Source organism: Scyliorhinus torazame, chromosome 12 (genome assembly GCF_047496885.1).
Source record: "Scyliorhinus torazame isolate Kashiwa2021f chromosome 12, sScyTor2.1, whole genome shotgun sequence".
Classification (NCBI taxonomy): Eukaryota; Metazoa; Chordata; class Chondrichthyes; order Carcharhiniformes; family Scyliorhinidae; genus Scyliorhinus; species Scyliorhinus torazame.
Window position 1 is genome coordinate 61672395 of NC_092718.1, and position 27810 is coordinate 61700204.

General features: G+C 47.8%; 2 protein-coding genes across 5 annotated transcripts in view; both read right to left on the reverse strand.

Annotated features, from left to right (window-relative positions):
* The window catches only part of cemip (cell migration inducing hyaluronidase 1), a 319445-nt gene extending 307098 nt beyond the window's left edge, over positions 1-12347 (reverse strand). Inside the window, exon 1 of one of the 3 annotated variants that reach the window (XM_072468761.1) lies at positions 11916-12347. The gene's annotated coding sequence lies outside the window, so the exon portion shown is untranslated. Of the gene's footprint in view, positions 1-11873 lie in introns of all 3 variants that reach the window. The other 2 variants (XM_072468760.1, XM_072468759.1) reach the window with 2 other exon arrangements.
* LOC140386430 (cell surface hyaluronidase CEMIP2-like) overlaps positions 1-27810 on the reverse strand; it is a 211099-nt gene that overhangs the window by 115510 nt on the left and 67779 nt on the right. For both annotated transcript variants that reach the window (XM_072468758.1, XM_072468757.1), the window contains exons 4-7: positions 11315-11455; positions 10497-11055; positions 7983-8149; positions 1162-1350 (exon numbers count right to left, since the gene is read on the reverse strand). In XM_072468758.1, coding sequence (XP_072324859.1) covers positions 1162-1350; positions 7983-8149; positions 10497-11055; positions 11315-11455 — 1056 coding nt within the window. The remainder of the gene's footprint in view (positions 1-1161; positions 1351-7982; positions 8150-10496; positions 11056-11314; positions 11456-27810) is intronic.

Below are 27810 nucleotides of genomic sequence, written 5' to 3' on the forward strand. Positions count from 1 at the left end.
GGATGTGTGGGAAAACCTTTTCACCCAGAGGATGGTGGGAATCTGGAACTCACTGCCTGAAAGGGTGATGGAGGCAGAAACCCTCGTAACATTTACAAAGTATTTAAATGTGTACTTGCGAGGCCAAGGCATATAAGGCTATAGGCGAAGTGCTGGAAAATGGGATTAGAAATGTTAGGTGGTTGTTTTGACAGGTGCAGGCCCGATGGGCTGAAGGGTCTTTTCTGCGCTGTAGACCTCTATGACTCTATAACAGTAACTACTCTTCCAAAGTACTTTGCTGGCTTTAAAACATTTGGAACATCCCCGATCCACTGCCGAGGATAGAAGATGCAATGAGTTGATCACTCCCCCATGCTTCATTCCTAATGCCAATCTGTGATAAACCCACTATCTCTACAGTGCAGCACTTCACCTGATCTTTCAAAATATTCCCAATCATTAACATTCCACATCCCAGTCTGAATTGAGTCGAAAATCTCAAGAAAGGAATTAAATGGGAATGCAGACCCTCCATACCCAATGTTGATGGGATATGTAGTGTCTAGGCAAAACTAAACCATGAATAAAAAGTCCATTGTTTTCCACAATTCATATTCCAGGCTTTAACAAAAGACTATTCAGGTCTAGTTTTTCTTGGTGAAGTTTAAAAAAAGACAGGAAATTTAATTTAAGGTTTCTTTCTACTTAGCTGACATCTTTTGAGGCAGCACTGTGGCACAGTGTTTAGCATTGCTGCCTCACACTGCCAGGGACCCAGGTTCAATTCCAGCCTTGGGTGAGTGAGTTTGCACATTCTCCCCATGTCTGCTTGAGTTTCCTCCGGGTGCTCCGGTTTCCTCCCACAATCATACAAAGATGTGCAGGTTAAGTGGATTGGCCATGCCATATTGCCCCTTAGTATCCAAAAGGTTAGGTTAGGTGGGGTTACTGGGATAGGGTGGGTGCATGGGCCTAAGTGGGGTGCTCCTTTGGAGAGTTGGTGCAGATTCGATAGGCCGAATGGCCTCCTTCTGCACTTTTGGGATTCTATGAAGCATGAATAAAACATTGTATAATTTCAATCTATAATTGCATTAAAAAGTCCCAAAGTACTGATACAAAACATGCTTTAAAAGCTTATAGAAAGAAACAAAAAAGTTGTAGATTAACATTTCTTACCATTGATTTTAACCTGGTGAACTTTGCATTCAGGGCAGGGAAGAAGATTAAAGTTCTCAGCCTGATACATAGAATAATCAGTGCTGGCAATGACTATTTGGTTACCAGCCAACCAGCTAGTGGCATCATCCATTAAATTAAGAATTACACCCCTTGACACATCGACACGAAAGCCACAGTGAGGCACACCTGTCAAGACAAAATTCACACAGCGTTTTACAAAGAAGACAAAGTTAGATTTAGAAGATGCGGATCGTCAATGATTCTATCATTTAATGAAAAGAAATCGGCTTCTTCCAGATAACAGGCTTCGTAACATTGTCAGCATAACCCGTGACTTCTCAATGAGGGAGAAGGATGCAGCAATGTGAACAGTCAGTTTTCACATTTGCATCTGCCCTCACACCCCTCACCCTCCTTTGCAGGTGTGTGACACACCATTCTTACTGATGTGATGGTGTGATTAGTCGGAGGAGCAATCATTTCTATTATCTCCTCTGAATTTATCTACTTGCAAGAGAGGAGGCAGTGAAAAGATTTACAAGGATGATACCAAGAATGGGTGAGTATCTATATCTGGGTAGAGGTTGGGTGTCTTTTCTCTTGTGGTGGGGGGGGAACATAATAAAAGTCTTTAAAATTATGAAAAGTTTTGATAGAGTGGAGTGGGTACAGAGAGAACATTTCCTCTTGTGGTGAAAAATATAAACTGTCAATAAAAGGCAGCACGGTGGCCCAGTGATGAGCACTGTTGCTTCACAGCTCCAGGGACCCAGGTTCAATTCCAGCCTTGGGTGACTGTGTGGAGTTTTCACGTTCTCCCCGTATCTGCGTGGATTTCCGCCGGGTGCTCTGGTTTCCTCCTCCCACAGTCCATTGATGTGCAGATTAGGTGGATTGGCAATGCTAAATTGCCTCTTAATGTCCAAGGGTGTATGGGGTTACAGGGCTAGGGTGCTCTTTCCGAGGGCCGGTGCAGAATTGATGGGCCGAATGGCCACCTTTTGCACTGTCGGAATTACATAGAACATACAGTGCAGAAGGAGGCCATTCAGCCAATCGAGTCTGCAGGTATCCACTTAAGCCCTCACTTCCACCCTATCCCCGTAACCCAATAACCCCTCTTAACCTGTTTGGTCACTAAGGGCAATTTATCATGGCCAATCCACCTAACCTGTACGTCTTTGGACTGTGGGAGGGAACCGGAGCACCCGGAGGAAACCCACACAGACACGAGGAGAATGTGCAGACTCCGCACAGACAGTGACCCAGCGGGGAATCGAACCTGGGACCCTGGCGCTGTGAAGCCACAGTGCTAACCACTTGAGCTACCGTGCTGCCCTACAATTCTATGATCCTAATATAAGATAGTCAGCAAGAATGCCAATTAAGAATTCAGAAGAGACTTATTTACCCAAAAGTGGTTGGAATGTGGAATTTGTTACCACAGAGAATGGTTGAAGTGAATAGTATCAATGCAGTTAAGGGACAGGCGACAATCAGATGAGGGAGAAGGGAATAGAGGGTTGCAATGATAGACATAGATGAGGAAATATGTGAGCAAGCTCATGTTGAGCACAAACACTGGCATGGATATGTTGGATTAAATGGGATGATGTTAAACTATATATCCTGTCCTGAGTACAACACTTCATCTTGGGAATCCAATGATTTGAATGGACATTGTCAACCATCTGATTTTATTGAGGAGCCCAGTCAACCACTTCAGTTACCAACCAGACCATATCATAGAATCACGGAATTTACAATTCAGAAGGAGGCTATTCAGCCTATCGAGTCTGCACCGGCCCTGGGAAAGAGCACCCTACTTAAGCCCACACCTCCACCCTAATCCCGTAGGTACATCTTTGGACTGTGGGAGGAAGCCAGAGCACCCGGAGGGAACCCACGCAGACATGGGGAGAAAGTGCATACTCCACCCAGACAGTCACCCAAGGCCAGGATTCAACCTGGAACCCTGGAGCTGTGAGGCAGCAGTACTAACCACTGTGCCACTCCACATTACACTGCTTTAAAAATACAATTCAATACAATTTTTAAAAAAACACTTAGAACATATGTTGAAAGAAACCATCCAGCTGCTTCAGAATTTCAGAAGTGCAATGTTAAAATTCAATCTCAACTGATGCTGAACCACATGGATTTTGCAGGGATCAGACTTTGTCAGGTCAGTTTGTTGGTGGAGGGTCTGGGAGTATTGTAGGCATTGTTCATGGACTAATATTGATTGCTGCAGTGGCTTTTGGAAGGCTGGTGGAGACATGGGTGACCAAAGGTGAACATCCTGATGTTACCTACTTCCGATTACATAATATCACCAATTTCTGCCCCTGTTGCTGCTCATCAAGCACTGAAAGCCTCATCCATGCTTTTGCAATCTCTTGACATACTTATTTCAATGCTGATCCCCCACCCTCAGTAAACTTGAGCTCAATCAAAGCTGAGCTTCCCAATTCACACCAAGCCTCATTCAGTCAACACCTCAGTGTTTACTGCTTTACATTAGCTTCCGGCCAGCCAGATCTTTGATTGTAAAATTCTTGTGCTTGGTTTCAAAATCCACTATGGCCTTATTTTTCCTTTCCCTCTAAACCTTTTCAGCACTACAGCCTCAGAGATGCGGCACTCCTCTAATTATGGCCCCTTGCGCATTCCTGAATGTTGCCGTTCGGCTATTGCTGGCCATGCCTTCAGCTGCCTAGGGACTAAACTCTGGAATTTTCTCTCTGAATTTCCATGTCTATCTGGCCCTCGACTTGTCATTCCTCCTTTTAGACTCTCTCTAAAAAAAACTACCTCTTCAGCCAAGCTTTTTGTTGGGCATATCGATAGTAAAAGGGTGATAATGAGGGACTAAAAATGGAGGATGGGTCATGCTTGAGCAAGTAAATGAATTCTTTGCATCTGTCTTTACCAAACAAAACGTAGTTGTGCAGATCATGGTGAAAGAGGAGGTAATTCAGACACTGGAAGGGTTTAAAGTTAATAAAGAGGAGCTATTGGATAGACTGACTGCACTTAAAGTTGATAAAGCACCAGGGTCCGGATGGGATGCATTCAATGATATTGAAGGAAATGAGAGTGGAAATTGTAGAGGCACTGCTCATAATTCTCCAATTCTCCTCAAATACAGAGGTGGTGCCAAAGGATGGAGAATTAAATGTTACACCTGCCATTCTTCAAAACAAAGTGAGTAAAGATAAGCCCAGAACTAGTCCTGTAGAGGATCCAGTCCGAGGGCCATTGTGACAGCTTTGCTGTCGTTATGTCACAGGGAGCCCGGTGGTGCAATCGTCGGTCAGAGTCTGGAACCAACTGAGGAGGTATTTTAAGTTGGAGATGATGTCGGTGCTGACGCCAGTGTGTGGGAACCATAGGTTCAAGCCGGGAGAGATGGATGGGATGGATGGGAAATGGAGGGATGTAGGGCTGGAGAGGGTTGGGGACCTGTTCTCGGAAGGGACGTTTGCAGGTCTGGACGAGCTGTGGGGGAGGTTTGAGTTGCCGAGGGACGGTGAGTTTAGATAGATGCAGGTGCGGGACTTTGCCCAGAAAGACTGGAGGGCATTTCCCAAGCTGCCAGAGCACACGCTGTTGGAGCAACTGCTGCCACCTGATGACCTGGGGGAGGGCAGGATTGGAGATACATAAGGGTGGTTGGGAGAATAGGGTGGGGCGCAAGTGGTGAGGATGAAGAATAAATGGGAGGAGGAGTTGGGGAGGGTAATAGGCTGGGGACTGTGGTGCGAGGCATTACGGCGGGTGAACTCAACCTCCTCCTGCGCGAGGATGAGCTTGATTCAGTTCAAGGTGGTGCACAGGGTTCACATGAACCCGGCGAGGATGAGTAGGTTCTTCCAGGGGAGGCCGATGAGTGCAAGAAGTGTGGACGAGGGCCAGCGAATCATGCACATATGATCTGGGGTTGGGAGAAGCCGGAGAGATACTGGGAGGCAGTGTTTGGGACGGTATCTAAGATAGCATCAAGGCAGACCCAATGGTGGCGATTTTTGGGGTATCGGAAGTGCTGGAGATTCTGGACAGGAGGGGGGCTGATGTTGTGATCTTCATCTCTCTAATTGCCCAGTGAAGGATCCTGTTAAATTGGAGGTCGGATACGCCGCCGGGGGTGGTGGCTTCGTTGGGGGACTTGTACGACTTTCTCCAGTTGGAGAAGATGAAGTTTGAGTTGAGGGGGTCAGCAGAGGGCTTCAAGTTGCGGTGGGGGGGTTGTTCATGTCGCTGTTTGATCAATTGTTCATCGTGGGGAGCATGGAGGAGGGGGGGATAAAAGGAGAAAATTGTACAAACTGTGTACTGTGATTGTATGGAGTGTGGATTTTATCTTTTGATATTGTTACACGTGTTTGGAATAAAATAATAATAATAATAATCACTCATTGTCACAGGTAGGCTTCAGTGAAGTTACTGTGAAAAGCCCTTAGTCACCACATTCCGGCGCCCGTTCGGGGAGGCTGGTATGGGAATTGAACCTGCGCGGCTGGCTGTGTTCTGCATTACAAGCCAGCAATTTAGCCCACTGTGCTAAACCAGCACCATTCAAAAACAAATACGCCCCGAACTACAAACCAGTTAGTTTAACCTCACTGGTGCAGAAACCTTTAGAAATAATAACAAAGGACAAAATTCACAGTCACTTGGAAAAATGCAGATTAATTAAGTAAAGCCAGGATGGATTTTTGAAGGGAAAATTATGCTTGGTTGCATATTATGATGACATGTAACAGAGTGTGGTGATTACGGTAATGCTGTTCGTGTGGTATACACGGACTGCAAAAAAGCATTTAACAAAGTGTCGCACAACAGCCTTGTGAGCAAAGTTATAGTCACAGAATGAAAAGGACAGGAGCAACAAGGATATGGAATTGGCTGAGTGACAGGAAACAGGAAGTATTGATGGACAATTTGTTTTTGGATTGGAGGAAGGATAACAATGAAGTTCCCAAGAGGTTGATGTTAGGATCCTGTTGACCTAGACTTTGGTGTATTGAGCACAAATTTTAAATTTTCAGATGACACCAAACATGGAAATATTGTGAACCATGAGGAGCGCAGTGTGTAACCACGAACAGCCAGGGACAGGGTGGTGAAATGGGTGGACAGGTGAACGGCAATGCAGAGAAGTGTGAAGTAATTCATTTCGGTACCAAGAGCATGGTGAGGATATACAATAAGGATTCAATTCTAAAGGAGATGAAGCAAAGGGACCTGGATGTATATCTGGATGTATTTGCATATGTATACAAATCATTGAAGGTGACAGGATAGGTTGAGAAAGAGTCAATAAAGCGTACAGGATCCTTAGCTTTATATAAATAGGTTTTTGTTTTCTTTACTCATTCATGGATGTAGACGTCGCTGGTTGGGCCAGCATTTATTTCCCATCCCTGAGGGTATGTAAGAGTCAATCACATTGCTGTGGGTCTGGAGTCACATGTAGGCCAGACCAGGTCAGGACAACACATTTCCTTCCCTAAAGGACATTAGTGAAACTGATGGGTTTTTACGACAATCAACAATGGTTTCATGGTCATCATTAGACTTTTATTTCCAGATTTTTATTGAATTCATATTCCACCAACTGCCCAAGTGGGATTCGAACCCAGGTCACCAGAGCTGGGCACCCTGGGCACGATAGCAAGGAAATGACGCTAAATCTGTATAAAACACTGGTTTAGTCTCAACTGGAATATTGTGTCCTTTTCTTACTCCACTTTATGAATGATGTGAAACATGAGCGGGTAAGAATGATTTCAGGATGAGGAACCTCATTTATATAGTGTCATGAATGAAAGATTCTTTTTAAGATAGTTATGCTCAAATTATCTTTTTTAATTTAAAGGAAAAGACATTCCCCTGGAAAAGGGGGATGGTGTGAAGTTATATTGGATTTTTCACAGCAAGAAGCCAGGTGATGCGGGTGCAGGTTAAGACTTACTGACCCCATATGCCATACTTCACAATTGAACAGATAAAGAAAGGGAGCTGTCCTGCCTGGTGCGGAAAATTTGAAAATGCCTTGACAGAGACATATCTGCAAAGAGAAATGGCTATCTTCTCTGTTAGCTACCAGGCAGAATGCTGGGAAAATCTTACCCACCAGTCAAACAGAAGGAACTCACAGTGATTTCAGGACACCAGAAGATTTACCCTGCCGAGGCAGGGAGAAGCAAGCACCACAGTGGGCCTTACGGCTGAAAGTTGGTCAGGAATTCTTGGAGCAATGAAGGATGGACGTGAGACATTGTGAGCAAAACCTCTTTAGACAGCGAGTGGTTAGGATCTGGAATACAGTCCCAGCAAATATGGTGGATGCAAGTTCAACCATGGCATGCAAAAGGGAGTTGAATCATTATTTGAAAAGGAAATATTTGCAGTGCTAAGAGGAAAAAGGCGGGAGAGTGACACCAGGTGAAATGTATTTGCAAGAGGGCTGGGGGTGGGCCAAATGGTCTGCTTCTGTGCTGTAAACATTCTGTGATTACTGTCCGAATAATCCCCTATACAGGTCAGTGTTAAAGTGTGCCCAATAACGCTCCCGAGAACCATGATGGAATGCTTTTGTCCATTTACATCCTCACCCCCCACCTTCGCAAATGAAAAAATGTTTCAGTCTATTTAACTGGGGAAGCGAGAGAATGGGCAGGAGAAGGTAAAAGGACACACGTCGCTCAATGGGCCTTGACTTGTACCAGACATTGGGGGAGTGTAAAAAGGCCAAATATGAACATTGGACGTAAAAGAAAAAGCAGAAATATAAAAACGGTTGCTAGACTCACCATGTACCCATTCACTGAAGGCAGTAACTGTAAAGTGAGTCCCATCATACGTCTGGAAGTCCCTCGTGGCTATGGCCATCCCAGTTGATCCATTAAGCTGATATGATCGTTTATCCTCCATAACAAATGTTTCTGATGCAAGAACTCCAACAATAGCCCATGCCTGCCTGCAGTGCATCAAAATCCAGATTGGCAAAGATCATACTGAATATGCTTGGAATCACAATCGATTTACAACATTGTGTTTATGTGCCTGCAATTGCCAGCAGAACATCATTCCGAAAACTAGATCGAAAATAGGATTGGAGGCTATTTTGTTTCGATTGCTGATTTTTGTTACTCAAACACTCTTTTCAACAACCCTGGCCGCCTGCCCTGGGAAGGACACGAGGAGCTGTCCATGGTGGCTCCTATTGTAATCATTAAATTATGCCTTTGTAAAATGTATATGCTGCTGGCATTAAACCAAATCGGCTGACATTGTCGCCCAGATAACGTCAAGGCTCTTTGAATCGTGAAAATACCAGCCCCGTTCGGAAGATATCCATTCAGTCCCGCTGCTAAACATGATCACGCATGTTTCAGCGTGCAAAACAAGAGCATTGACTTCACTGGCAATTTGAAACGATGGGAATGTGGTATTTGCTGGTAAAGAGTGAGCAGCGTTGTAAAAAAAATCAATAGGGTGCGCGGAGAGGCCGATTCAAGCCGTCAGAATATTGGGTGCCCTTGGAGAGGAGGTGATGGAAGTCATGACAAAATGTTCATTCGATCCGCACATTCCACCCACCGCCCCGGGGGCTTCGCTGGAATACACTTCCCATGACCGGATTTCACTCCAATTTTGGGCGGGATGAAGGCAGAGGGTTAACGCTGGTGAGTGTCCTCCATGCACTTCCAGACATGTTGGTCTAGGCTGCCTGAGTGAATGAGTGGACATCAATTCCCACCATACACACCTCCTCCAGCCTGGGCAGTGCGAGGCTGCCTTTGTACCACCCACACCTTCAAGTGGCACTTTACCCAGCACTGGTGTTTAACGGGGGGGGGGGGGGGGGGCATTCCTGTTTGACTTTCTCCTGATCTCTCTGCCTCCCAATTCACTAACCTTGCCTTGCTGACTGCCCCCCACTGAAACCAGACCATAGGCGATGCGCTGCTTTCTAACGCTGGGGCAGTATGTGGTTTTATAAAGGGCTTTCCTCCACCAGCCAGTGTCTCAAAGAGCTTTGCAGCAAATGGGATGTTTTTAAAGTGGAGGCACTGTTGTAATGTCGGAAATGCGGCCGCCGATGTGGGCACAGGGAGCTCCCAGAAACAATACTGAGCGGCTGCGATGTCCAATGAGGGCTGAATGTTGACCAGGCCACCAGGGGGAAACCCTCCTCAGAAATAGTGCCATTGGTCTAGGGTCGTTTACATCTCATGTCCCGTGAGAAAGACCTTCGACAGTGCAGCCCTCCGCCAGCACTGCACTGGAGTGGAGTGCCAGCCTGGATTTTTGTTGTTGCGCTCAAGTCCTGGGAGTGGAACTTCAGCCTGTAACCTGGTCACCCTAAGGTGAGCCTGCTACCAACCGGGCCCGGCTCACAGCAGCCAGGGTGACAGGATGTTTGGGATTGACTGGGAGAGAACGCCCTGAAGTGGGATCTGCCCATCCCATTCGGAGACTGAATACCCCACTGACCCAGGCTGCAGGAGAGGAGAGGGGAGCCTTGCAGTCAGACATGTGCTATTGGCCTCCTGCAGCTTACTAGTGCCCAGATAGGATTAAATTACAGATCAAGGGGAGAGAGGTCAGCATCTCTACAGAACTCCGCATTTTAACTAAAATCGGCTGGGCAAACTTCTGCAATCCACTCCACACCTTCCACCCTGCTCAAAATAAAAGCAACTGCTCTAAAAACGCAAAATCATACAGATTAGACCTGTTTTCTCTACAATTTAGAAGGTGAAGGGGTGATCTGACCGAAGCCTTCAAGATATTAACAGGAAGAGACGGATAGATGTAGATAAACTATTTCCACTGGTTGGGGATTCTAGAACTAGAGGTAAAGTCTACACGTCACTGCCAGACCATTCAGGGCAGATGAAAGCGGATGCTGGAATCTGAAAGAAAAACAGAAAATACTGGACAATCTCAGCAGGTCTGGCAGCACCTGTGGAGGGAGAAGGGAGCTAACATTAGGAGATATTAGGAAGCACAAAAGGGTGATAGAGGTTTGCGACTCCCTTTCACAGACGCATTCGATGCTAGATCAGTTGTTCATTTTAAATCGGAGATAATGTTTTGTTCAGCAAAGGGATTCAGGGATATGGGTCAAAGGCAGGTTTATGGGGTCAGGCCACAGATCAGCCATGATCTCATTGAATGGTGGGACAGGCTCGAGGGGCTGAATGGCCTCCTCATGTTTCTATAAAATTCTTTCTATAAAGGGCATTAAACAGGAATATTTAGTGACACATTCCCTGCAACACAATCCATCTATTTGATAACAGGGCGAGGCTTCTTACCTGTAACCCAGATGTCTGACTTGCTGGCTGCCCAGCAGCTCTCGGATGTCGTTCCTGGCCGACACGCTCAGACTCCGCGCCGCCGAGTCGCCCACAGCAATGGCCACAATGCGCCCTTTGGCCTGGGAACGCAGGAACTCCTGCAGTCGCCCACTCTCATTGGCCCAGAGGTGGGTGTCGAAGCGCTCGGCTGCCAGCAGCCTGGCCGCCCCCGGGTCGATGACCCGCACATTGAGCCCTCTGCTGCCCCAGTGCCTGTCGAAGCGGTAGGCTCCATACTGCAGCCCCCCCGGGTACAGGCTCCGGCTCAGTAGTGTCCAGGACAGGTTCCTCCTGCCGTGCAGCTCCAGGACGCCGCCTCTGTCCACGCCGATGAACTTCTTGCCAAAATGCTCCACGTTTGGTCCATCGGTGGACTTGCCCACGAGAGAGATGGAGGCGCTGGAAGTGTAGGGACATCCCTCCGACCCAATGTGCAGCTCCCCGCCCGTCCTGACCAGGATATAGCGGCTCCTCAGATGGATGGGAGACTTCGGGCTGTCTTTGAAGACCAGTTTGCCTGTGGAACGACAGCCACCCCAGTCAACCGTGGACAAGAAGAATTGACACTTCCCAACTCACCAATTCACAGATAAATGCTCCCAGTGCCTTAAATCGAGAGCTACACTCTCCCATTTTAACCCCGGGATCTGTGTCTGCGGCCAAACGAGGAATGTTAAACATGGAAATTGTGTGATTTATAAAAACAAAGCATGCCAATTGCCCAGAGTGCGATTTAAGAAGGTGGCCCGGAGCATAGCAAGTTGTCTGCAACTCACCCCCATTCTCTATGACAATAGAGTGGACAGAAGCTGGAGATTCCAGTCTCAGGAACATCCCAGCTCCAATCTTAACCTTCTGCTTTTCATCGTGTCCTGGATTCCAAGGTAGTAAATATGGAGCCTTATCCGGGCATCGCGCTAAAAGAGAACATGGGTTTCACTATAAAATGTTACTGCACTTTTCCGTATCTAGATATTTCAAATATTGCCAATAAGGAAGTTACACACCTGTTGCACAGACTCCTCTCCAATGTGTAGTGTCAGGTTTTGCCGCTCATCCTGGTTGCTCGCTGTCACAATGTCACTGATGGATTCTAGATAATCCATACTGATTAACCTGGGATTGACTCGGTGGATAGGGCCAGGCGGGTGGCTTTATCGAGAATCACAACGGAGAACGCACACAATTCAATAGAAACAGCTACAAATCAATCAGACACACACAAACCCCCAGAGCCCGCTCTCCTGGGAGCCCAGACTCACCCAGACATTGCAGAACCCCCTCCCTGATTCCACACTGCGGCTCCCCAAAGCCCCCTCTCCCAGCTCTGCCCACCTGTAACAGGAGGAGCGAAGCTGCTTTCCACTCGCTGCTCACCGACTGGGATCCTCCTGTGTCTGTCTGGCGGGGTGTGGGTGTCACTGCTGCCGGTTCCTCCGTCCCGGTGCCTCTGTCCCGGTGTCTGTGCCTCTGTCCCGGGTTCTCAGTCCCGGTGTCTCTCTCCCGGTGCCTCTGTGCCGGTGTTTGTCTCTCTCTCCCGGTCCCGGTGCCTCTGTCCCGGGGTTCTGGTGCCTCAGTCCCGGGTTGCCGGTGTCTCTCTCTCTGTTCGGATGCAGCCTCTCTCCCTCTCTCTGCCTCTCTCTATTTCTGCAGCCTCTCTGCCTCTCTCTGCGTCTCTCGGATGTTTTTACCTCCTGTTCGCTCCAGCTGAACTCTCCGCCACGCCCCCGTCTGCTGATTGGCTGGAGCCGCTTAGTTACAGTGGCTGCCAGGATACCGCCAATGACGTAGAGGAAGCCCCCCTCCTCCTCCTCGGGGGATCCCCCGCCTTCATTCCCCATTCCTTCCTTCCCTCACTACCTGGGTTCTCCCTCCATCCCTACCTCATTCACCTTCCCTCCCCTCACTACCTGGGATCTCTCTCCATCCGTACCTCATTCACCTTTTCTCCCCTTACTACCTGGGCTCTCCCTCCATCCCTATCTCATTCACCTTCCGTCCCCTCACTACTTGGGCTCGCCCTCCATCCCTACCACATTAATTTATCTCCTCACTACCTGGGCTCTCCCTCCATCCCTACCTCATTCACCATCCCTCTCCTCACTACCTGGGCTCTCCCTCCATCCCTACCTCATTCACCTTCCCTCCCCTCACTACCTGGGCTCTCCCTCCATCCCTAGCTCATTCACCTTCCCTCCCCTTACTTCCTGGGTTCTCCCTCCATCCCTATCTCATTCACCTTCCCTCCACTCACTACCTGGGCTCTCCCTCCATCCCTACCTCATTCATTTCTCCCCTCACACATCTGGGCTCTCCCTCCATCCCTACCTCATTCACCTTCCCTCCCCTCACTACCTGGCCTCTCCCTCCATCCCTACCTCATTCACCTTCCCTCCCCTCACTCCCTGCGATCTCCATTCTCCCTCATTCACACAAGAGGGTCTCACTCCATCACTGTCCTTCCCTTCACTGCCTGAGATCTGACACCCTCCCTCCCATCAGGCTCCGAGGGGTCTCGCTCTCCCGCCTCTCACCTTCCCCTCTCCACGGGTCTAATTTCTTCCTACCATTCTCTGAGGGTCTCTCTCACCTACTCCTTCCTTCACCCTCAGTTTCTCCACTCACACCCTCATTCTCTCTCCCCATTCCCTCACTCCATCTTCGCTCCTCATTCCCTCACTCACTCCCTCATTCTCTCCCCCCCCATTCCCTCCTTCCTCTCCCCATTCCCTCACTCACTCCCTATTCTTTCTGTATCCCTTCATTCGCTCCCTCATTCTTTCTCTCCCCATTCCTTCAATCTATCTTTCCCCATTCAATCCATCTTTCTCTCTCTCCCCATTAATTCGCTCCCTCCCTCATTCTCTCTCTTCCCATTCCCCACACTCTCTCCCTCAATTTCCTCCCTCCCTCCCTCATTCTCTCTCCCCTTATTCACTCCTACGCCTCCCCCTCCCTCCGAGGTTCTCACTACCTGCGATCTCCAGCTCCCTCATTCACACAAGAGGCTCTCACTCCATCTCTCTCCTCTCCCCCCACCCCCATCATCCCGGTTAAACATTCGAGCAACCCCCTTTCAGCATCGGATATGCGGGGTAATGAACAATCTACGCCAATCTTGACAAACGCAGCTCCGAATCTGAGGGTGTACATTTCTCTCTCTCTCTCTCTCTCTCGAGATTTCAGCTGGGGCTTTGGGACGTGGAGCTGGCTCAGATCCAGGGAAGGGCGGTCAGGGTTTTAAAACAATGCCAACTTGTGTCTCTGGTGAGTGCTGAAATTGTCATTTTGACCACGAGCCAGCAACAGGCTCCACACCACACACCCGGCTGCAAACCTGGCTGCTCAGGGAAACCTGCCCCATCACAAAAAACTTCACTGCAGCCCATTCAGACAACTGCCTAACAACCACCCCGCGGCAAACACAATCGGATTTCCTTCCTTTCACACAGCCCGAGCAATTCAAGAAACTCAGAAGCCGAATTATTCACGTTCTCAAGGACCTGTTTCTCTCCGAGCACCCGGAGCGCAGAACCCCACCCCCGGGAGACATTCCGCCCACCCACCCCGTCACCTGACAACAGTCCCATTCTGGATGCATACTCATTTGGAATGTATTCTAACACTTGAGAAATACCAACAAACCTCTGCACGAAGTGCAGCGCATTGTACAAAAACAAACATCAGGGGATGGGTGGGTTCAAACATAATACTTTTCCCAGCATTGTGAAGCTCTTCTGGTTTATGTTGGAACTGAGGGCATGTTTTATTTTGCAATGTGTAAAACACAAATCGCGGGATCCAATACACACACATTTCAAAATACAGTAAACGCCTGACCAGAATCATTGAAACCACAGCACAAAGCTTACTGCTAGCTCTTCAGCTAGCACTGTCCTCTCCAATCCCAGAACCTCGGCACCTTTCATATTATTCATTTTTATAAGAACAGAACAACTTGGAGCAGGAACCAGCAACTCAGCTCCTGGAGCCCGCTTTGCCATTTAGTACCATCACGGCTAATCTCACCTCAGCCTCAACTCCACTTTCCTGCCCATTCTCCAGAACTCAATAACCCATTACTAATTAAAAATCTGCCTATCTCCTTCCTAAGTTTGCTCAATGTCACGGCATCCACCACACTCTGGGGCAGTGGATTCCACAGATTCACTACCCTTTGAGAGCAGGAATTTCTCCTCATCTCTGTTTTAAATCTGCTACCCCGTATCTTAAAATTATGGCCTTTCCAATCCTTTCATGATCACCCATACATGGGGCGGCGCGGTGGTACAGTGGTTAGCACTGCTGCCTCATAGTGCCAGGGACCCTGATTCAATTCCGGCCTTGGGTGACTGTCAGTGTGGAGTTTGCTCGTTTTCCTCATGTCTGCGGGGGTGTCCGGTTTCCACCCACAGTCCAAAGATGTGCATGTTAGGTGGGGTTGCGGGGATTGGGTGGGGGAAATGGGCCTGGGTGGGGTGCTCTTTCAGAGGGTCGGTGCAGACTTGATGGGCCAAACGGCCTCTTTCTGTACTGTAGGGATTCTATGATTGTAAACGGCAGCCGAAGATGACTTCCATCTCACCCAAGATCTGTGATTGCGTCATGAAAGTCACAATGACAATTTAAACACTCACCAGTGAACTGACAGGCGCTTGCCAAGAACTTCAAATTCTGAAAGCATATTTATCATGGCGGGGGGGGGGGGGGGGGGGGGGGATAGAACATTCCTGCAGCAGGGAACTGCGCAATCTAAGCATTTATTGAGGGAAGGGTTCAGGGAGGGAAGAAGGACATAGCTTTCTGGAAGTCTGCAAACAGGTTAGCAATAAGGGAACAAGCAGGAAGTGACCAGCACACACTAATACTATGGGGCCGTATTGGACTTGAAACATTAACTCAGTTTCTCTCTCCACAGATGCTGCCAGACCTGCTGAGTTCATCCAACATTTTCTGTTTACACCGGTGCAAAGTCAGAACATGAATCAGTAAGGATGACATGAGATGACCTCAGAGTTACCAGAGAAAATTCAACACTGCAACTTTAGGGGTGGGATGACCCAATCAAATTCAAACCAGAAGGCGACCTTTCTAACAAAAATCAGGATGTTGTTATTGATGTCTACAAGACTCTACAAGCCGAGCCCAGAAGACATCCAGCTCAAATTCCTGGGCCACCCAGGCAGCATCAAGACCATGGAAGGGAGGCAGGAAACTGGGATACCCAGCCAATGTCATCAACCTCCTATGGGCCCTGCCAATCCTGTTTTATAACTGGGCTCTGGGGCTGGCCTCAAGACTTACCCACCCCTGTGTGAGCTGGGAAGTTAAAAGATAATGAGGTATTTACTGAAAGGGGGTGGGGTGAGGCCATGGGGAAATTGATAAATGAGATTTAGGATTTTGGATGAAATGCTAAAGAGAGGAAGGGGTAGTGGTAGTGGGATGAGAGCTGAGTGGAGAGTTAAACCTGAGTGCCAGAGTTCTGGAAGAGTTGGGAGTTTCTATAGAGCAGAGCTTGCGAGGTCAGGGAAGAGACCCAAGTCTGGAGGTGGTAAAATAATAATAATCTTTATTAGTGTCACAAGTAGGCTTACATTAACACTGCAATGAAGTTACCGTGAAAATCCCCTCGTCGCCACATTCCGGTGCCTGTTCGGGTACACAGAGGGAGAATTCAGAATGTCCAACTCACCTAACAAGCATGTCTTTCGGGATTCGTGGGAGGAAACCAGAGCACCTGGAGGAAACCCACGCAGACAGGGGGAGAACTCTGTGCAGACACCACACAGACAGTGAGCCAAGCTAACCACTGTGCTGCCGTGCAGGCATGGTCAATGAATTGGATGACATTGTAGAAATGGATATGGGCAACTTTGGTGATGTGAAGTTGAACTGAACACCAAACCTGAACAGTGTCAAGTTTAGGTTTTGCATGTAGCCCAGGTGAGGAGGGCAGATCAGGGCGCAGGGTGTCGAATTTCTGGGAAGAATCAAACAGCATGGCTTCAATATAAGGCTGAGTGACTGGCCTGCAAACAATACCAGGCATGGATAAGAACTCTCACATCACCTTTTTCATTTATTAAATTTCACATTCTGAAATGATTGCTTTAACCGAATCTATACCCAGCTGTGTTTCTTTCCATCGTAATGACAATATGTCCCACTGTGATTCGCGATTACACCAACAACCTGAGTCGTTACTTTATACTCTTAATTTCACTGAGCACTTAAGATATAGAACCAGCCCCCAATATGTCAATTCCAAGAACTAATAATACATTTTTAATAGAACACTGGCTGTGGGGATATTATGCGAATGAAGCTTTACACAGCGTGAAACTTTGATAACTCGAAGCAGAAACTGGTTATTATCGTATTTTCCTAATTCGTTCTCAGGATGTGGGCATCACATCCATGGCAAGAACTTATCTCACATCCTTATTGATACAACTGAGCGGTTTGCCTTCGTGTAGGACTGGGGTCAAGTATCGATAGTCCACACAGGGTAAGAATAGCAAGCTTCCATCTCCAAAGGACATGAGAAATATACTGGGTATTTATGTCAACTGACCACTTCACAACCACTTTCAATGAAACCAGCCTTTTATTCCCAGTCTTTCCAAATGGAATTCAGGTTTGCAAAGAGCCATGGGGGATTTGAACTCAAATGCCTCCAAATGGTTGATCCATGCCTCCATCTCACTAGTCCAGTGATATAATCTGTACATTATCATATCAATAACTCAAATTGGGCAGCACGGTAGCACAGTCGTTAGCACAGTTGCTTCACAGCGCCAGGGTCCCAGGTTCGATTCCCGGCTTGGGTCACTGTCTGTGCAGAGTCTGCACGTTCTCCCCGTGTCTGCGTGGGTTTCCTCCGGGTGCTCCGGTTTCCTCCCACAAATCCCGAAAGGCGCGCTGTTAGGTAATTTGGACATTCTGAATTCTCCCTCTGTGTACCCGAACAGGTGCTGGAATGTGGTGACTAGGGGCTTTCACAGTAACTTCATTGCAGTGTTAATGTAAGCCTACTTGTGACAATAAAGATTATTATTATTATAAATCTCAGTGAAATATTATTTAACGCTGGCTTTTGTATTTTCCAATTCAATAGATATTTCAATGTTAAAATCCTGGAATTCCCTTTCGAGCAGCGCTCTGGGAGCACCTACAACACATGGACTGCAGTGGTTCAAGGTGGCAGCTCACCACCTCCTCCTCAAGGAATGGGCAATAAAAAGCTCAGCCACCTATGTTACATCCCTGGAAAGAATAAAAGAATGTTGTGGAGCTTCACACTGTGCGTAGTATTTATTGTATGCTGCACACTCACTACTATCTCACCACCACCTCTCACAGCCCCCTCCACTGTGTCTAAATCGTCAGACTGCTTATCTAGTACGACATGAGCAAAAACTTCCTCCAGCTAAATATCGGGAAGATCGAAGCCATTGAGGGGCGTTTTCAATTATTTGTCTCAGCTGAAATAACAGGACCTGTACTGGGTCAGGAACCTGTTGCGATCTGCAGTGGATTTTGCCAAGTTTCTTTAACTGAGCTTCCGAGTATCCAGTCTAATCACAGAAGGTGGGCATGGTCACATGCTGAATCTGTCAAAGGAAGGATTTCTACTTAAAGGGACCCCGATTTGGTTGAGAAAGACTCAACTGGACTGGACATCGATTCCTGAGGCTGCAACGACCACAGGAAGGCAGATTAAATCTGGGAGACTGCTCCCTGCTCTTAGGCCCTTACCTAGAGATCCTACACTGTGACCAGAGGTGACGTGCTCCAAGGATGGGAGGAAGAGGCCAGCTTCTCAAAACTTGTAGTGGGTCCGAGGAAGTCAGAAGCAGAATTGTATTCCCTCCAACTTAGATATCATTTACCGATAGGATCAAGGTCCTCAGGAGGGCAAATAAATTGGCTGACATAATCTTTTCAGGTGTCAGGTCCAGGCTCTGACCCGTCCAGCATCCTCCTGCACAGCACACCTTTGCAACTCCATTCATTCCTTATCCTGCAGGTGACTGACCTCTGGATTCGAACAGTCAACAATCCAACCCTTAATGCCTTATTGTCTTATTGCCTTCATTCAACCATGCCTCAACCACCGTCAACAAATATGGTCCTTTCCCTCTACATATACAAGCCATGACTAACATTCAAAACTCTCTGTTTTCTCTCCTTGCTAGAAGGGAGCACCTAACCTCAGGAGAGGCAGAGACCCAGGGTGTGGACCTCCATCAACTGGCACTACGTCGGCCATTAGCAATATGAGCTCATCTGCTCCACTGGGAAAGAGGGTTGGTTCAGCAGAATGTAGATGTCATCAGTCACCAGCAGTGAGGGCCTCAGCTTCCTGACGCACTGATGTTTGGACAGGTAAAGAGAGCTGATCCTCCACCTGTAGACTCCATGATCCTTGGAGCTGGATCGCGGTGTCCATCTCCTTAGCCCCGTGGAACAGCATGGGGCTGTAGAGAAGGCACTCGTCCTGATGCTGGTGCTCCTCCTCATCACAGGTGCAAAGTAGACTTGCTCCCATGTAGTGAAGGTGGTCAACAGGGCAAGGTGAAATACGAGACAGGTGGACTGTGCTCCAAGAAGTTAATAATAATAATAATAATAATCACTTGTCACAAGTAGGCTTCAATGAAGTTGCTGTGAAAAGCTCCTAGTCGCCACATTCCGGCGCCTGTTCGGGGAGGCCGGTACGGGAATTGAACCCGTGCTGTGGCCTTGTTCTGCATTACAAGCCAGCTGTTTAGCCCACTGTGCTAAACCAGCCCCTGGTTGGCAATCGCCTGTCAAGCAACAAAAGTACTCTTTGGGGCGAAGTGCTGTGAGCACCAGACTCACATGGCCGCAACTCTTCAATTTCACTGCTCAAAACCTTCCCAGCCTGTCAGTTTCACTTACCGAGCTATGCACTCACCAAGCTGACCCTGGCTGTTGACAGGGGGGGAAAACAGGTGCTCTGGTTGTTAAAGCCAGACTGGTAAGCTAAAACAGCAGTTAATGACCAATCTGAATATTGGAATTACTCAGCTACCAACTCCAAGCGGATTCACTGCTCACCTGCAAACCCCCCCACCCGGGTGAAACCTGGAAGAGGCCGGGATGATGTCTGGTTCCTTAGTGTCACTTTCAGTAGATTTAACTCCCCACAAACACTCAAACCTTGCGCATCAGAAATCACCCCACAGTTCCTGCCACAAACCCAGTCCCTTAACCGTCAATTCCATCCCTCTCCCTGGCAACTGTCTTAGGCTGAACCAGACTGTTTCAAGGTTAACCGATTTGAAGTTTTACCTACTTTAACTCTCATCTCTGAATCTGTAGATTGCGGGTTCAAGACCCGCTCCAGGAATTAGAGTTTCTAATGAGATCAAGGCCCTATTTCCGGCCTCTGGGCAGATATCAAAAGATGCTGCAGTTCTAGTGAATGGTCGACTGGGAGTGGGGTTTATCCTGCCCAATAACAGTCCCTCAAACATCACTACTAAAATCGGCCATCTGATTTCTTTCTGTATGTTGGATCTTGCTGTGAGCAAACTGACTGTCACTTCCCCCAACATTAGGGCGGGGCTTATACTTCAAAAATACTTTAATGTGTTTTGCAACAGCCCGAGGTCCTGAAAGGTGTGAGATGAATCAAAGTTGTCTCTTCTTTGTGTCCCAGTATCACATTCCCTACTCTATGTAGCTTTAAGTGAGCCGGTTATTTTCTTGAATTTCCTTTGAACGTGATAGTAATTCTTTACAATCCTGGCAGGGTTCAAGCAGCCTTAAGCATTGCTGTTGCTTCACTCCGCATGTACCACCCCCAAGGACCACAAATTGGTGCCACAACAATCTTCTGAATTTTTACAAGAAAATTCCTCACTGTGTCTTGAACGGCAGACTCAGTTTGAAAATAATACGGCCATATGAGAGCTTTACAGAAAATAACAAGCCAGGAATCGGAAACAAAAGACAACAAATGCAGCCAAGTCAGCATTTCTAAGGTGAACACGACATAGGGGCCTCCAGATGTGCTGGGGAAGTATCCTCCTCAAAAGTCAACACGTACAGATGCTGACTTGTGGCGTTATTGCATTTCCTGCCTTGGTTTATGAGGTATCGCATGCTCTAGTAAATCGGAGTTTGCATAAAGACAAACTAGTCACTCCAGGACCCAAGGAGCCTGCTTGTGTTTGAATGCACAGGAAGCACTTTGAGCACATGTTGTTTACAGAATGTTGCAGTGTACTGTCAAAGACGTTTATGAAAGAATGATGGGTGTGATTTTCAATGCCTCCCCCCCCCAATCCATTTTTAGAGGAAATATTCCCTGTTGGCAGAGTTGATTTGGTAATAATTAATACTGATTATATTATAGAATCATAGAATTTACATTGCAGGAGAAGGCCATTCGGCCCATCGAGTCTGCACCGGCTCTTGGAAAGAGCACCCCACCCAAGGTCAACGCCTTCACCCTATCCCCATAACCCAGTAACCCCACCCAACACTAAGGGCAATTTATCATGGCCAATCCACTTAACCTGCCCATCTTTGGACTGTGGGAGGAAACCGGAGCACCCGGAGGAAACCCACGCACACACGGGGAGGATGTGCAGACTCCGCACAGACAGTGACCCAAGCCGGGAATCAAACCTGGGACCCTGGAGCTGTGAAGCAATTGTGCTATCCACAATGCTACCGTGCTGCCCGTAAATTATGCTCAAAAAGATTAAATGGTCAGAGATCAATAAAAACTCTTCAGAGTGGATAAGCGTGCCCTTATACAGCATCCTCCAGAACCTCGGAATGTCCCAAATAGTTGCAGAGCAAATGAATTACTGTTTGAAGTGTAATTGCTGTTGGTTTGTGGGGAAGTACAGCAACTAATCTGCACAAAACCAGCTCTCACAGGCAGCACAGTGAGTAACAACCAGATTATCTATTTTTAGTGTGTGTGTTCTTTAAGAGGTCAATATCGACTGAGACCCCAGGAGAACTCCGATTTGAATAGTGGGACAGGATCACTTACATGCACCTGAACAAGCAGATAGGGTGCTTGGTTGAAAGCCTCAATCAATGTTGCCATTTCCAGCAGGGCAGCACCCCCTCACTACAGTAATGCGCTGAAACATCAGCCTTGGGTAATATGTTCGAGTCTGTAAAGTGGGACTGGACTCCTGACATTCTGATTCAGAGACATGAGTGCTACTGAGCGTGCCAAGATGACATTTAAACTACACGAGAGGGAAAGGCAGTGAATAACACAGAGGTGCCCTTTATTGCTAATGTTACTGGTTGCTGCAGTCAGGCTAACATTTTTAAAGTCGGACACTTAGAGAGTAAGTTTCCATCACTTTTCTTGTTCTTATATTGTTGGTTTTGATCAGAGAATTTTCATACAACGATATTGATGCTCTTTAGGACTCGCATTCTAATCCAAACAGACAATATTTCAGCTCCTCTTTGAATAAATAGAGTTGGATGATGCTATTAAGAAAGCAGTCAGTTCCCACACCCACAGGCATTGCAAGGGTAGAAACACCAGAAAACAAAAACAAACAATCTATTCATACTTTCGGAAACAAGTTGGTGTCAATGGGAAGCACCTGATGCAACCATGAAAAACTAGTGGTGTCTGATTATCATAGTATCATAGAATAGAGTTGTATCATAGAAATCCTACAGTGCAGAAGGAGGCCATTCAGCCCATCGAGTCTGCACCCACCCTCTGGTGGAACACCCTACCCAGGCCCACTCCCCCACCCTATCCCCGAAACCTCACCTAAGCTTTGGACACTAAGGGGAATTTTAGCATGGCCAATCCGCCTAACCTGCACATCCTTGGGCTGTGGAAGGAAACCGGAGAACTCGGAGGAAACCCTCGCAGACACGGGGAGAAGGTGCAAACTCCAATCTGGTGAGAAAACTGACTGTTGTTGAATTGTGGCTTGGACAGCAATCATAGAATCATACAGTACAGAAGAGACCATTCGGCCCATCAAGCCAGCACCGAGATAAAAAACCTACTCTAATCTACACTAATCCCACTTCCCAGCACTTGGCCATGACCTTGAATGTTATGACTATGCTGATCATACAGTCAACTTTTACCCGTTTTTAATTCTGTTAGAAACCAAATTTCAGTAATTGGCATTAAAATTGTCTTTCAATAACCATTCCTTGCACAGCGCTCGAGTGACTTTGTGGAAAGGCAGACTATTATTTGAATGGCCATAAATTAGGAGAAGGGAATGTGCAACAAGACCTGGGTGTCCTTGTACATCAGTCACTGAAGGTAAGCATACAGGTACAGCAGGCGGTAAAGAAGGCAAATGGTATGCTGACCTTCATAGTGAGAGGATTCGAGTACAGGAGCAGGGATGTCTTGCTGCAATTATACAGGGCCTTGGTGAGGCCACACCTGGAATATTGTGAGCAGTTGTGGCCTCCTTATCTGAGGAAGGATGTTCTTGCTACAGAGGGAGTGTAGCGAAGGTTCCTAGGATGGCAGGACGGACCTATGAGAGATTGAGTCAGTTAGCGTTGTATTTGCTGAAGTTCAGAAGAATGAGTGGGGGATCTCATATCAACCTATAAAATTCTAACAGGACTGGGCAGGGTAGATGCAGGAAGGATGTTCCCGATAGTGGGTGTGTGAAGAACCGGGGGGGTCACAGTCTGGGGATGCGGGGTAGAATATTTAGGACAGAGATGAGGAGAGATTTCTTCACCCAGAGAGTGGTCGGCCTGTGGAATTCGTGACCACAGGAAGTAGTTAAGGCAAAAACATTACGAAGCAGTTAGATATAGCACTTGGGGCAAATGGTATCAAAGGATATGGGGGAAGGTGCGATTAGGCTACTGAGTTGGATGATCAACCAATGAATGGAGCCAGCTCAAAGGGCCAAATGGCCTGCTACTGCTCCTATTTTCTATGTTTTTTTCTGTAAGATAGTTTCCCAAAGACTTTTAAAAGCATATAACACATTTGATTTTTGACTGCTTTAAACCACGCATACACCCAAAGATCTATATATACCTAGAACAATCCAAGCAAAAGTATCAAGCAAGAAACAGTTTATCTCAGGTTAACTTTCTTTCTGGAACTATTTAAGGATGCAGAAAGCCGATCAAATGTGATCCGAATAATTAATGAACATTTTGAGGTTTTTTATTATGAAGCTGCTCTTCTTTGACAGCAGGTGGCAGCACCAGCAATGCTGTTGGGGGCAAAGTTGCTGGGAGATTTGTTACTGGTGAGTCATTTGAAAATCAACATTGCCTGTATTCTTCTTGCTGTTATGATTGATATAGATTCAGGGGACATAAATAATCAATTACCACCCTATTTTTTTATTTCCAACCATGAGGTGCGTGGACAGAGTAGATAGGGGAAAACCTGTTCCCATTGGGAGGAAGATTGAGGGCATAGATTAAGGGTAATTGGCAAAAGGAAGCGATGGAGATGTGAAGGAAAACAGCTTTCACGCAGCAAGTGGTTAGGGATCTGCCTGAGAGTGTGGTGCAGGCGGTTCAATCGAGGCTCTCAAGAGGGAATTGGGTTATTGTCTGAAAAGGAAGAAGAATGTGTGGGGTTACAGGGAGAAGGCGAGGGAATAGCACTGGGTGAGCAGCTCGTTGGGGGAGCTGGTGCAGACTCGAGGGGCTGAATGACCTCTTTATGTGCCGTAACAAAATCTGTGAATCTGTAATAAAGGGATAATGACGGCACAAAGCTTTTTCACTCGGTCTGTGTAACAGACCACTCCACAGAGTACTGCTCCTCCAGCCTCATTTATTAATGTTCACCCTTTTCCCTCTCCAAAATATGGTAACTTTTACTGGTTTGCAGTCCGAGGTGCAACTCCAGCTCCTTGCCCAGGCGAGTAATCCATTAAGTCTCCACAGCAGGAGTTAGTTGGGAATGCGAGGCTGAAGGCCTTTACCATCAAATGCAACCTTTCCTCAGCCAGTACCCCAGTATTCACACTTCCCAGCTGGATTCAGTGAACTGAGTCTGAGCTCCCTTCTCCCTTACCCAATGGGGTATTATCTCAACAGCTGGTCCAACTGAGCTGAATCCACTCAACGCGATGGAGGGAGGAACCTGGAGCTTTATAAGGCGTTGAGTTTAGAGTCACACAGGTGCATTCATCTGTCATCTTCCCCAAACTTACAATCCATTGTTTTAACTTATTGACCCCTGAGTCTCCCCCTCAAGTGACACAGGCAGCGGGGCTGATGCCCTCCTGCCTTTTGTTCTTCACTAGTCTCCCTGGTGTTGCTAACCTCCCAGGCAGCACACACAAGGCACCCTGCTACGTAACCAAATGCTCGCCTGCTCAAGAATGACAATTAGTGGAATGGGCACCAAGACTGGGGTCAATGAAATAAGCTGTCCCTTTGCTGTTCTTGGCTTGTGTGTGAGTATCGTGCTCCCAACAGATCCACTGCCAAATTCCGTTTACTCGTTATTACTTGTTCAATACAACTGACTGGCTTGTTCGGTCACTCCGAAAGGTGCTTAATTATATTTGTGTAGGACTGGAGTCGCATATGTGTGTAAATATATTTTCTATATATATTGTATGTAAGTTTGCATTCTCTAAAGGACATTAATGAAGCAGTTTGGTTTTTGATCACAATCCAACAATTTCAAGGCCACTTTTACTGAGATCAGCTTTAATTTTCAGGTTTTCTTTTAAATTCAATCCAAATTCTCAAACTCCAATTGTGGTACTTGAACTCACATTCTTGCTGCCTATTTGTTCAGACATGACAAGGGAGGCCCTGGAGAAGGTCCAAATGTGACCATCAATCGTCTTTTACCCTGTTTACCCGACACGTACTCGCCTAATCCAAGAGTTAATATTTGGTTGTATGTCCCTGGAAGACTTTTGGCAAAGTATTGGAAAGAAAATGCTGAGAAATGCGATGAAATCCAGCGTTGAAAGGGCATAGTCAGATTCGGCCGTTGTGGAGCCGCCTTTTCTATTTGGCGACTTGATCCTTGAGCGGTCTCTTGACTCAGCGCTCGCTGAGGCGCTGAAAATAATGACTGCAGACTTAACCCGAGTAATAGATCAGAGACTTGATTTGCTTGCATGCTCATGTGACTGAGCTGCAGAAGACTAACGAAAGGCTTGATTAAATGGAGGAAAGAATCCTGAACGTCAAAATATCCGAATCGTCTGTGTGCCAGAAGGAGTGGAGGGAAAGGGCCCTCCTGTTAAGTTCTTTGAGAACTGGCTGCCACGTTTTCTGAAGCTGGATGGGAAGGCATTTCAAATTGGAAAGGGCGCATCATATCCTGTCTTTGAGGCCGAGGGGTAATCAACGTCCCAGACCTATAATCATTTGTTTCCACAATTTATGGTCTGCCTGAGGGTCCAGGAGATGGCGAGGTGTGCTGGAGCCTGGCTCCTCGAGGGAGAGGCTTTCCTTTCTCCAGGACTTTTCAGAGGCGACGCAGCTGAAGGGTTCGATGAAGTTTGAAGGCAACTGGAGACAGCTCGAATGAAATATGTCATGCATTATCCTTGAGAGTAATATCCAACGTATATTAAGTCTTTTGATGATCCAACTAGTGCCATGGCCCTCGTTAAATTCATAGAGGGCAGAGAGTTTGACTGATATTCTGCGAGCATTTGAAAATTTGAAATCTGGACTTTCTCCCTCTCACGTTGTGGTTTATCTAATTTCAACCCACGCAGACACGGGGAGAACGTGCAGACTCCGCATAGACAGTGACTCAAGCCGAGAATCGAACCTGGGACCCTGGCGCTGTGAAGCCATAGGGCTAACCACTAGGCTACCGTTTCTTATTTCTCCTCTCTTTAATCATGTCAGAACTGAGTGACACCGTTGCTGGGAGGTGGATGGAAGGGGCAGATCTTCATGGTAGGCTCAAACTTCAGATGGGGCATTTGGCTTCAATTCCTTTGTTGTTTTTTTCCCCTCTCCTCCTTGTTGAGGTTGTCTCCTGATAGTAATGACTGTATGGAGACTTCCGGTTGGGGCTATGCAGAGCTATGTTGCACGTTCGGCAGCTCCCGCTTGGAACAGACTTTTGGGCTCTTTTCAGGGCCCCCAACGGAATTCTTTCGACATTTCCCGGTGTGGGAAGAAGACTGCAACATTCCCCCGACAGTGTATGGCTTGGGCCAGGAGCAGGGCGACTAAAAAAGTGGTGGTGAACCCAAAGAAAGTGCGAGGGAAGAAGAGCAAGATGGCGGCGGGCGGGGACCAGGCAGCCTGGATGCAGTGGGCGCAGGGGCAGCAGGAGGTTATCCAGCGCTGCTTCGGGGAGATCAAAGTGGACCTGCTGGAGCCGATGAAGGCTTCTATCGACAAGCTGCTGGAGACCCAGACGGCCCAGGGGGTGGCGATTCGCATCCGACAACGAGGACGAGATCTTAGGCCTTGCGGTAAAGGTGGAGGCACACGAGGCGCTCCACAAGAAATGGCAGGGGCGGTTCGAGGAGATGGAGAATCAGTCGAGGCAGACAAATTTGCAGAATCTGGGCCTCCCGGAGGGGCTGGAGGGGTCGGAAGTGGGGCCTATGTGGTCACCATGTTAAACTCACTGATGGAAGCGGGGTCCTTCCAGGGGTCCCTGGAGCTGGAAGGGGCCCATAGAGTGCTGGCGAGGAGGCACAAGGCTAACGAGCCACCGTGGGCGGTGCTGGTGCGGTTTCATCGGTTCGCTGATTGGGAATGTGTGCTCAGGTGGGCCAAGAAAGAGAGGAGCAGCAGGTGGTAGAACGCGGAGGTTTGAATATACCAGGACTGGAGCGCGGAGGTGGCGAAGAAGAGGGCCGGGTACAACCGAGCAAAGGCGGTGCTGGACAGGAAGGGGGTGAAGTTTGGCATGCTGCAGCCGGCGTGACTGTGGGTCACCTACAAGGACTGGCACCATTATTTTGAGTCTCCGGAGGAGGCGTGGGCCTTTGTTCAGGTCGAGAAGCTGGACACAAACTGAGGGTCGGGATGGGTGGCCCGGGATTGCGGTTGGTGTGTTACATTTTGAGGGGGGGTTCTTTGTTCTTGTTTCTTTTTGGTTCGGTGAGGGTGGTTAGGGTGGGTTGGGCACTGTTTTGGTTGGGTCTGTCGGGTGGGCTCTTGGAGGGGGGCAAGTAAATGGAGTAGGGGTGGATGGCCGGTAGGGGGGATGGTGCCCCGCGGGGGAGGGGGAGGCCCGAGTCGGGGGTGAGGGAACTGGGCCTGTAAAAGGAGCTGCGTCAGAGGTGGCGGGGCCAGG